The 11,491-nt window shown below is 39.4% G+C and overlaps 1 protein-coding gene across 2 annotated transcripts; it reads right to left on the bottom strand.

Annotated features, from left to right (window-relative positions):
• Positions 1–262: 262 nt before the first annotated feature.
• On the bottom strand, positions 263–11,290 carry LOC108935893 (protein shisa-like-1a). 2 transcript variants are annotated; one of them, XM_018754865.2, is made up of 4 exons: positions 11,160–11,290; positions 7,079–7,292; positions 3,864–4,166; positions 263–511 (listed from the first exon to the last, which is right to left on the bottom strand). In XM_018754865.2, coding segments are annotated over exons 1-4 (585 nt in total). In that variant the 5' UTR covers positions 11,227–11,290; the 3' UTR covers positions 263–510. The 2 variants fall into 2 exon arrangements, with proteins under 2 accessions (XP_018610381.1, XP_018610380.1); XM_018754864.1 differs by lacking the exon at positions 263–511 and having other exon boundaries at positions 3,786–4,166.
• Positions 11,291–11,491: the final 201 nt, after the last annotated feature.

The following is an 11,491-nucleotide window of genomic DNA, read 5'->3' as shown; positions in this document are numbered from 1 at the left end:
TAAAACTGGGGATAGTGCACACAGACTCTCTAAAACTGCTCATCCTGAGTGGGGTTGCGGCAAACCAGAGCCTAACCCAGCAACACAGGGCACGCACCCAGGATGGGATGCCAGCCCATCACAAGGCACCCCAAGTGGGTCTTGAACCCCAGACCCACCGCACAGCAGGCAACAGCAAAACCTGCTGTGTTACTGCACCCTGTTAAAATAATCCAGGCTAATACACAGCAGTACAAAGAGAATGGATGTATCTGCAGGGTGTTGATTGAAGGGACTCTGGTGGGCAATCTTTCCAAGTTGGGTTGGTGGACTGTGTTGAATGCAGTCATCTTGTCCACATACTTCCTGCCTTGTCCAGGGTCACTGGACTGGGTTCATTAGGTGCCATGCAGGACAAGCAGACACCTGGAGGCACTGGCCCAAACTGGCCAAACTGTCTCTCTAAAGATGGACCAGTGTTGTAGTTCCATCTTGATCCACCTTGTATTTTACCTTCCTCCTAGGTCTTCCTCTGCACAAAGAGAAAAAAAGCATTTACTGCAACAAAGTGATTGTGTTATTCTGCCTTTTAGCCCATTCACGCTGTGACTTCTTTGGCTGTCCTGTCATGATGAGAAGATGCTTTGGGCTACTGACAAACTGGATCATGTAGGTGGCAGCACCACCCATCAGTTAGTTTTACAACATTTGTAAAACTATGTATGTGTAGGAGTAGAGAACCCATGAAATCACCTTCTCCAGAATTCAAAGAAACATCCATTCATCCATCCATCCGTATACAGCAAAAAACTGTGACAACAAAAAGTTGTCCCATGGCACAAGTTTGTATGCAGTCATGAATTATGTTCAAACACAAGCGAGCAATCTTGCTATGAATTTTTGCAACTCATGTTTTCTCATAGTGCAGGTCTGTGAGAGACAAAAAAGTCTGCACTGTAAAGACTATGGGGGGCAGAGGATTGCAAAGGAATCAAAAGTGACAGGGAGCCTCCTGATCTACATTATGATGTGATGGTGATTGATAAATGCTCAACAAAAGACTAACGAAAGTCTTTGGGTTTGGAGAACCTGCTGTCCTCACTTTCTATCCTGTCCATGTGGCCTCCTCCAGTGGGTAAATTATGACACTTTTATAATGATCAGTTTCATAATGTCGTTTGAACTGCAAAATGTAATTTTTTTTTAATACATTTAAATTCACTATAGTAAAAATCATACATAGTTAAATGAGGGGTAAGATAAGTTTATAATTATGAGGCAAATTATGGTGTTGATATTGGCACTGTATAAAGCAGGGTGGTGCTCTTTGAATTTGGCTGAGGCGAAGAAGGACACTTGGGCACCGTCCATAATGAGTGTTTTTTGGAAAACCAGCGCACAGCGAGAGGTATCAGGACGAACAAAAGGGAATTATGCTGTTGTTACAAGGACTCCTTTTCCTCTAGGGCCTGCAGCTCAAGCCATCCTTTCCAGCCTGCTTAGCGCCTCTCAGGCTTTTCTCCCTCTTCCTTACACTGGCCAACAGACTCTCACCTTGTTATGTTACCTGTGAATCCCCATCCCACTTCTGACACCAAGGAGTGGCCAGGCATGAGGCGGTGATGGGTGGATGCATAAATTATAGTACCATAATTTTATGGTACCATATAGTACCATAAAAAATCAACACTTTCAAGGGTAACAGAAAAAGAGCTTTTAGCTAATATACAAGAAAATAAGTAACTGCAACACACAGTGACCCCAGACTGCCCTGCAAGGACTACAAATCACTTTTGTCTGACTTTACAGTCCTTGAAACTCTGCCTAAAAAGAGAGCACCTGGTGTACAGTCCACACCCCTAATGGGAGAGGGGTGTGGCCAAATCTTTTTGGCTTAGGCCACACCCCACAAGGGGAAAGGGGTGTGGCCTAAGTTTTTGGCTACCAATATTTTGGGCTTCTGAAGTGAATAGTGATATATACAATCACTTGCAGTTCCATTTCCCTTCCTCATTCAACCTTGAATTTTACAGTTGTTTTTGATGTGTAGCCTTCAAGCTGAAAGGTCAGGTCCTTGGTCACACACACCATGCTCGGTGTGGTTTTATACCTCCACCCCTGCTTACCTCTTGATGTCTCAACCAGCAGACCAATCATCCATTTGCAATAGGAGGTGATTCAATCACATCATATCAAAATATTAAATTAGATTAATGTGCCCAACTGTGACAGCCATGCAGAGTTCAAGGTTGTAAAATTAAATTAGGAGCTGTGTAATTTGCACTCAGGCTGACATGAACACATACTACCAAAAGTCTGAGAAAGCACACTATTCCTGAATTAGCAATAAATGTTTCTGATTAATTGTGACACATTTCCATCACTGTGTACCTCTCTTTCAAATGAAAAAAAGAAATATATAGAGAATATCACAGAATCAAGGAATCACCTTTTTATAAATGATATTTATATTACAAATACTAAACTTGATATAGTATCTAACATTAACAGTAACATTAAAATGGCTTCAGTTGTGTTTTTGTCTGTTTTTTATGCAGGATTATTTTTAACAAAATGTTTTCTCTACTACTGTTCATTTAGTTCTTTAACCTCAAAACTTTTCCGGTTTCTTTTCTGAGCTTCACCATGATGAAAAACCAGGAAGTAATATCTTTATGTACAAACAAAGCTGGTGGAAAATACCCACTCCCCATCTTGTTTATTTCTAGGAGAGGAGTCCTGCTCCTGCATTTAGTGACCTGGCAAACAAAAGGGCTGTAAAGGTACAGTGAGCCTAGCAAGGACTCTTATCATTGAAAGGCAAAGACAGAAGTCTTTGTAGCATCTCGAAGGTCTTCTGGTACATTTAACAGAGCACCCAAGTGGAATTAGTCAGTATTTTGTGAGAGGAAAAGCAGGTTTTGAGAGACAGATGGAATCTACTTCTGTAATCCAGCTGGGAAATTGTTATGATTCTCAGTAGGAAAATATGTAGTATGTGGATGCTACAGGTAGCAACAAAACAACATATTTATCTGTTTTGAATGAAGGGGTTCTTAGAAGCCTGGAATTTGTTTGATTTCCTACTTGGTTATAATGAATACTTTGTGGAGACAAACTGAGGGAAAAATGCAAGTAAAAGGGAATTCATGCAAGAGTAATATACAGAAGAACTCATTTATGACATAATAACATGTCTTAAGCACTCTATGTCTGTATTGGTTTTACAGTTCATGTAAAAATGTAATTTTTTTTAAAGCAGTTTAATTTCTGTTACAACCCATTATGATTAATATCTGTTCAACAAAAGACTAGTTTTGTATTGGAAAACTGTCCTCAGCCTCTGTGCCGTCCGTGTGGCTTCCTCCAACGTTTGAAGAAAAACAGTCTACTAATTGGATAAAAATGTGATTTGAACAGCAAAATGTACATTCTCATGTATATTCAGACATTTAAAGTCAGTACTGTAAATGCATACATAACAAAAGACTTCATATCAAGTGGTTAGTAAATGTTGTAATGGTGTGGAGCATTATGTCGCCCATAGTGCATTCATGTTGGAAAATTACTTTAGGAGGTCATAGCTGATGTCCCCCAGAATTTACAGTGAAACATTACAGATTATGCTATTACTGTTACACCTTCTGTTGGTCACAAAAAAATTCCAGGATTCATGGGGCCACTTCATCCAGAACAGGTAAATATGTCGTAGTACCTGTGGCCTCTAGATACTACTGTAGATATTCTGTTATACAGAATCATGAAATGAATTCCAAGGTGGATTTAAATAGTTGTAACGTATTTACAGAATAATTCATCATTTATAATTCAGCACACTTTCTTAAGCCCTGGTAACGATCTCATGTCTTTAAAGTAATACTCACCAGGCTGTAGAAGCGTGTTGGTGTATAAGCGAGGGGCTCTCTGCTTCTCCTCCATGCTCATGTCTGGGGTTGACAGAGTGGGGTGACTGAAATTCGGGATGAGCAGGAAGCTTGGAATTCTGCCTTTCGGGGCTGCTCCACTGGCTTCTGGCTTGTTTCAGCCACTGGCCACCTAGTCCCCACTTTTCGAGGTACACTCTGCACAGCTCGTAGTTTATGGCAGAATAGTAGAGAAAGTCCAGGGCCAGCAGCACCATGATGAAGAAACCGTACACCCACACTCCGATGAGGGCGCTGTAGTTTCTACATCAAGGAGCAGAGGCGCAAGTACAAGTTGTCATGTGCGCATAGTACTACGAGATTCTTGCACATCTTCCACAGAATTATACAAGATAACAATGAATACAAACACAGGCAAAAAGATTACAACGCCAACATTACGTATAACGTGAAACAATATACAAGAATCGCACAGCAGATCTGTTCATGCTGTCAGTATGACACTTTGGAGAAAAGAGTCTGCTAAATGAGCAACTCTAGATGTAAATTTGTACACACTCATTTCTCCATCACTTCCTCCAGGTGCTCTGGTCTCCTCCCGCTACCAAAAGACAAGCGTTTCAGGTAAACCGGTTACTGTAAACTGACCTTACTGTGTGTTTCTGTGACTGAGTGATGAGTGTGTGTGATCGCCTTGTGACTGGACTGGTGTATCATCTAATGTACTGATGGATAAAATACTGCTCCATACTATTAGAGTTGCAGGAGTTTTAGAAGCTAAAGCATAAATTGTTTCACAGTGATTTCAGTCAAATTGTTATGGTTTTCTTGATTGAAACTCCGATTTTGTCAAACCAATAGGTTTCATAAAATAATGTCCAGTAATATGAGCAAAATAATTCACGCGTTAATCATTCACACAAACCAAAGGGAAATCTATACTCACACTTGTCCAAAACACATTGTTACAGCTATTATGAACACAATTTCACTATCTTTATCTTTTCTTACGTAATACACACAAATGAATGATCGTACATTCTCTCTTTATCCAGCTGAAATGATTACATGTAATTGCTGCTCAGACAAAAAACTTGCTCCACATCCGGCAGCTTGTAAACGCTTACAACCAAAACCTGAGGCAGTTAAATAAGGACTTTGTTTCCATGACAACCTGGTTTGCTTTCTTTGCATGAACTGCTTAATGAGGGAACCAGCTGTGGCATGAATGGAACATGAACACATTGCATTCTGGTTCGAGATGAACCGCTTGGCTGAGTAAACCGCTGAAACATTAGTGAAATGTGAACACTTGCATCGAGTGGTTTATTTGACAGATACCAAGATTGGGGATTTCTGAATAAAAGTAATCATAAGTGATTCAGTATTTAGAAGTAGTGGTACTATGGTAGTGCCTGTAACACTTAGAGTACTTCAGTTTAGTTCTGAAGTTTGTTGAAGAACTCACACCTGCTGTTGGTTGAGGTTGCTGGTAGGGTGCCATGAGGATCGTATACGGGACTGTGGAAGTATGTGGAATTCTAAATGCAATAATTAATTTTTTGACAGACTAATTTGTCACCAATGGGAGGGAGCATTTTTGAGAAATCATGAATGAACCTTGCTAGTATCTTGTAAAATTAAGTGGGTCTTGGAAAATTAATACATTTAGGCTAATTGATTTAATTTAAAAAAATCTGTGAGTTCTAATGTGCCTGAATTGGATTTTGACAATGCATTTAAAATTTAGCAGAATTTTTGTTATTTTTATCTCTTTTAGCTTAGTAAACTATTAATATCTTTTCTTGTCTATATCTGAGTGCCCCATCTGTATAAACAGTAGAAGGTGTTAATATATATGTTTTTTCTTTTACATTGTTACATTGTTAACATCACTGTTATGTTGCTGTGACCCAGTGTTGCAAAAAAATGCATCAATGAGTTATGTTTCATAATGAGTATTCATTCCTGCTATAGCTTCACACACAAAGATTAGTTCAGTTTTCAGTGCTAATAACGTTTGTCTCATATCTTTTATTCATGTGTACTTTCTTACATATTTATTATTTGACTGAAAGCAAGGGTTTCGTGGCTGTTTAATTTTAATTCAAAGTAAAAATACTGGCATGGATAATAGAATAACGCTTACTGCAAGCACAGGCTGGAGTGCTGCTATTAGGTGCCCTGAACGACCCTGAGGCGTATGACACATGAATCTCCCCATCGGGTGATAAGAGCACAGCTATGTTGGCTCGCTCTCGGATTGCTCAGCTTGAATAAGAGAAGAGCTGATTCATGGGCCAGTGCTTTTCTCTTCTGACAGTAGGCTGCCGTGTGTAAAAGGCACATTAAGGCTGGTTTATCTTTGAGTAGCAGGGACGGTGGTGGGCTTAATCCGGCTGTCTGGAGGCACAGTCCTGGTGTACCGCGCAGTATGTCACTAGTTTTTTCCCCACAGAAAAGAAATGCCAATGCCCTTCAAGGTCGGTGTCGATGACCGTCACAGAGCAAGGTGAAGGATTCATAAGCACTACTGAGACTTGGTGGGGAGGAAATGAAAGCCAACTAAAGTGACTCCCAGCAGTGCGTGCATGCCCACGCAAAAGGCACATCTCAGTCATCGGTTCTTCATTTCCTTTCCCAGGTTGATCAGGTTGCAATCCCATGTTTTCTTTTGAGGCTGCAGATTGCTGTCAAAGATACCTCTGAATGCCTCTGAATGTGGCCTGTAAGGATAGCAGGTCACAGCCTCTTCCTAGAAGTGGAAGGATGGTCTCTATTTCTGACATGAAATTGTACGTCACATTGCTTTGTTAATAATTGGCCCGCACACGTAACCGAAAACCCGGCTCCAGTCCATGACGAACCCTCCCTCATACCATGTGTTTTTGGAATAGACCACTGTGACTTTGCCATTTTTAATTTATGTAAGCTTTATCTGAAGTCGTTATAGAACCTAATGTGTGAGTAATGGTGGGCCATCTGTATTATGTTGTCTTTATTATGACTAAGTGGGAAAACTCACTTTGGAGTAGCAAATTGAGTTGCAAGCAAACTTGTGGTCCCAACTGTATTTGTAAGTGTATAATGATAATCCACAGTAGTTATCACTGAACAGAGTTTTTTAAGTAATGTAATAGAATTGGTGTTCTAAACATGAACACAAGAATGAAAGACAAGGGTCACACATGGGCTGCGGGAGATGCAGGACTCACTGTTGTGAGAAGCCATCTGGGTTGATGGTCATGTTGACCTGCATAACATTCTGGAACTCTGTCTCGTTGCAGCAATACTTAAATGCCGTATTGTTGTGCTGGCAGCAGAACATGTAGGTCTTGTTGTCTGAGAGGCGGGGGCAGTGGAAGCCAAAGTGGTATCTCCCCCGATGGTCAGAGTATGGCTCGCAGACCCGGAAGTGTGCTGAATGAGCTGTGGAAGGAATTGGTGAAGAGGGAAGTAGTCACAGGTAGGGCAAAGCGTAACAAGAGCAATGGTGAGAAAGCATGAATCCAGATCGGCACAGGTTCGATTTACTTGCACAAGTTGAGAAAATCCATGAAAAAATTAGTGTCAGTGTGAACCACAACTATTGCAAGCTCATAGACTCACAAACTAAAATACTCCCCTGCAAACAGTTGGCCATTATGTGGCGACAAGCTGAAATAACTTTGTTGCAAAAATTTCCTTTATGTGATAAAAACTGGAACTTTGACATGTTTTGATTTTATTCTTCAGTGCATTGGGAAATGCCACTTTCAAGAAAATGAAAATGGAGTGACCCCTGACACCCATATTTATGTGCACAGAGTCAATTTCTCTTTCCTTCGATTTGTCTTATTTCTTCAGTGTAATAAGTCAACTGCACAGCTTAAGGCTTTGAAGCTTAACAGGTGTAATATTACATCCATCCATCAAGTTCCTTTATGAGCTTAGACAATCAGGGTCCAAAATCTGTAATATTCAATACAGTACAATATACAGAAGTAATGTTGAATATGAATTGCACATTAATTCTGAACTCCTTCTTAAGAGGACTTATAGGAGCACATATTTGATGTGATATGAGATGGATTATTACAGATGAGATTTATGGGAAACCTATTCTTCACTGGTGTGAAACAAAATTCCCAGTAAAAATTTAATCTATTTTAAAATACTATATTTTTCAGGCTCTTCCAGTACACTGTTGCACTGGGGCTTCCACAATACCTGTTAATAATCACTGTTCACTCGTATTCAAAAGTGAGCAAGAATAGCCTTGAATGTACCAGTGACCCTCTGGTCATCTAATCACCATAACTGTGTGATCAGTTCAAAGACCTCGTCCCACAAGCAGATCCGAAGAGAGGCATTATTTTGCACACGGACTTAATGGAAGGTGCTTATTTGCATATAGATGAAAGTTAACAGGGACAGCAGAGTGAGCAGTGGTGTCCTACGGAGGGTTACAGAGGAGCCGAAGGAAGTGCGTTGCACTTCTGTATACTTCTTGGACAGAGATTTGGGACATTGTGTCAGCAACCACGAACAAATATAAACATGCACATTTGTAGTTTTCCAACAACCCGGTCAATGAGTGCAATTGCGCTACATTCAGGTACTGTCACAAAACAAATTCAAACACAAATAAGGAATAAGTAGCAAAATAACAGACAAAACATATACCAAATGTAAAACCTGTCCATTATATGATTATCCCTGTTAAAAGGTCCAACTTGATTCCTGAAAAGTAGCCACATTGTGAAAAGTGAATAATGAAATAATTTCATTATTGATTAAAATTTGTTCCAAGCACATCTCAAGTTAACCACAAAATATAAAGTTGTGAAACAAATTAAAACAGAAAGAAAAACAAATAATGACACTATATGTAAATAAGTTTTAAAATAATGTTTTTCACCTTGCGCCGAATATTTACAGTTTTTTTTTTTTTTTTTTTTTTTTTTTTTTTTTTTCCTCCCCATACTCTGAGCCAATTATGGATGCTTTGCCTACTTCTTCACCTTAACTAAAATGTGTTTTGTTTCCTTCTTTAGGAATCATTTTTCAGAAATACAGCACCTGTAATAAATAAACCGATAATTACAACAGACGGATATGCAAACCACAACACAGAGTGTTGGACCAAAGCTGAGAGTGTGGGTACATCTTTCCCACAATGCACTGCATCTCACAATTGCTCTTACACAGCCACTTGGCACAGCTTTCAAATGCAGTCTCAGTTTATCGCACCAGACTGGATGTCGCAGACTGGATGAATAAAAATATTAACCAATTAACGATAAGTGGGATATGAACTTGCAGCTTTCAGCTTACGAGAGCGTGTCCTTAACTGTAAAGCCTTGAGGCAACCAGTCATTGAGATGGTCACACACAGCATGATTTGAGAAAAGCTCATCAAACTCCTTCCTGTCTTCAAAAAGGTTTGGATGAAAATAAAATGATATCTGATAGCACAGATATCAGGAGCTCCACTTAGAGGCCTGTAGTAAGCGCTTTAAGATTAAGAAAGCAGAGAGAAACTCAGCCTTCAAGCTACTAAATAGAACTATTTTCAGTCTTGACACCAGATGTTAACACATTTCTATTACAGAAAAAGTTTCATTAACACCTTCAGTTTTAACATAAAGCTAACAAGATGTCTTTTTAGATGCATTATGACTTCATAACCTTCAAGAGCCAGATTCTCTTCACAACATTTAAACATAGGCACAAAAAGCAGTCGTGTTAGACATAACTGTATTGTTGTACATTGTTAATATCTTATTTCTTCTTTTTGTAACTATTATGTGTTGTGTTAATACACAACTGAGTTTCAAGTCTAAGGAAAATTCTAGATTATAAATAACTTGTTAATCAATAACTTTGCTGAGCTGGTGGTTGCTCCTTCTAGGTATTTTTTTTAGGTTTTATTTTTCACAGTTCATTTTTTCCCATTTATCAGGTCTCCACCAATGTACTCTGCTGATTCCACTACTGCCCTAGTGCTTATATAACCCGTTAAAATAGTTTTTTGAGCTGCTGAGATGACAAATGACAGGGATCCTTTCTTATGAAATCCCATTTGACAGAAAAATGCCCCAGTTTTTCCCATAAGACAAAACAGTAGAACATTGCCGAGCCTTGAGGTCTGTCAGTATGGAGGGTGTCAGTGATGGCTGCTACCTCTAGGCCCAGACACCCCCACCCCTGTGCTAAAGTACAAGGATGTGGGTGAGTATAAATTCATCTGCCATGTTGACCCAGCAACAGGATGCTTCACATGAAGAACCAGTCTGCTTATTTGATAGGCTGTGAGCAACTTCATTCTGGGGTTCGTGAAACCACTCTCAGATCATTTTGGATGTGAGTAGGGGGAGTAATCACTGTGAAATGTTAGAAAATCATGCACAACATCGCTTAAAATGGCTTTAAATTCCTTGTTCATATTAAATCATCAATGGACCAACTAACTCTCAAAACATTACTGCTGATATTCAGTGACATTTAGTTACTAATAAGTTTCAGAGCCTTTTGATGTTTTTTCCAATATTTCATCTCCTGTATATTTCTGCTTGACAAAAGACAAAAATTCTGAATAAATTTTATATCTTATAATTTGGGTTAAAAAAAAAATAAACATCTTTGCAGGCTGTAATTAAGCAGTAAGCTTTCTAGGGTGTTTTCGAGGAAGATTGCCTCTTTGCAATTATGCCCACTCAGAGGCCACAGATATATGAGGAACACCTGTTTAGTCACTTAAATCTTCTCATTTAAACACAGAAAGAGCCCCGACATTTAATAACATCTGTGCTATAGAGTCTACAAAGCTCAGAAAATTTGAACGGTTTCAGGAAAACAATTATCTTTAAATACACAATAGAATTTTGTTTGCAGTGCTTAAATACAAGAAGCAAACCAAGTCTCAGTGTCTCTTTCTGGTGAAACGTCTGGTTCACTTTTTTTAATTTCTCAGTGAAGTTGGGTTTTCCCACGCACTTAATTTCTTAACCGTCATGTATTCACTCACTGGAACATGAAGAGTTGTGTTTTTCAGTCTGGGTGTTGGTGTTGGCTCTGATGGAGTAAGTCAAAGATGGAGACATCAAGCGTTCATAATCCACTGCATAATAAAACTGAGAGTGTAACAACTTGTGAGGTGTCGGGAACAGCAAAATATTAGATGTTATTTTTCTTATTATTATTATCAGAGTTATTCACAGATGTTATGGAACAATGTATTCAGCTTACTGAAAGATGTCCTTCTTTAATCATCCCTCTGAATAAAACTCTAAACAAGCATAAGATCTTGATCACCTGCTGTGGACAGCATGAGCAGGATGACTGCCAGGATTTGGAAGGTCTGCCAGCTGTGAAGGGTCATCTTCTCATCCTCATAGAGAAGCAGGTGCAGAAGACCAGCTGGTTTCAGCTGAGTTTAGATGCACTCCTGCTTCTGCTGACAAACCTCATGGTGTCTTTCATACCACCTGTGGGAGACACACAGCATTTCCAGGAGCGATACGTGAAAGGGAGTTGGAGAGGCAGATGGTGAAGTTTGCGTGGGTTGTTCAGTTGTGACGTTTACATGAGAATTAAGAATGTTTTAATTTAGCCTCTTACGCTAAGCACCTTGATTTCACATGAGT

The sequence above is a fragment of the Scleropages formosus genome, chromosome 5 (genome assembly GCF_900964775.1).
Source record: "Scleropages formosus chromosome 5, fSclFor1.1, whole genome shotgun sequence".
In the NCBI taxonomy this organism is placed as follows: Eukaryota; Metazoa; Chordata; class Actinopteri; order Osteoglossiformes; family Osteoglossidae; genus Scleropages; species Scleropages formosus.
Note: the sequence above shows the minus strand (reverse complement) of the source record. Positions and strands in the feature narration are given on the sequence as shown.

Coding starts and splice junctions, on each gene's coding strand:
- LOC108935893 (XM_018754864.1), bottom strand. CDS start 11,226: ATGACCCTTCACAGCTGGCAGACCTTCCAAATCCTGGCAGTCATCCTG. Junction 7,293..11,159: donor GCTCATGCTGTCCACAGCAG/GTGATCAAGATC, acceptor TTCCTTCCACAG/CTCATTCAGCACACTTCCGG. Junction 4,167..7,078: donor CCAGATGGCTTCTCACAACA/GTGAGTCCTGCA, acceptor TCCTTGATGTAG/AAACTACAGCGCCCTCATCG.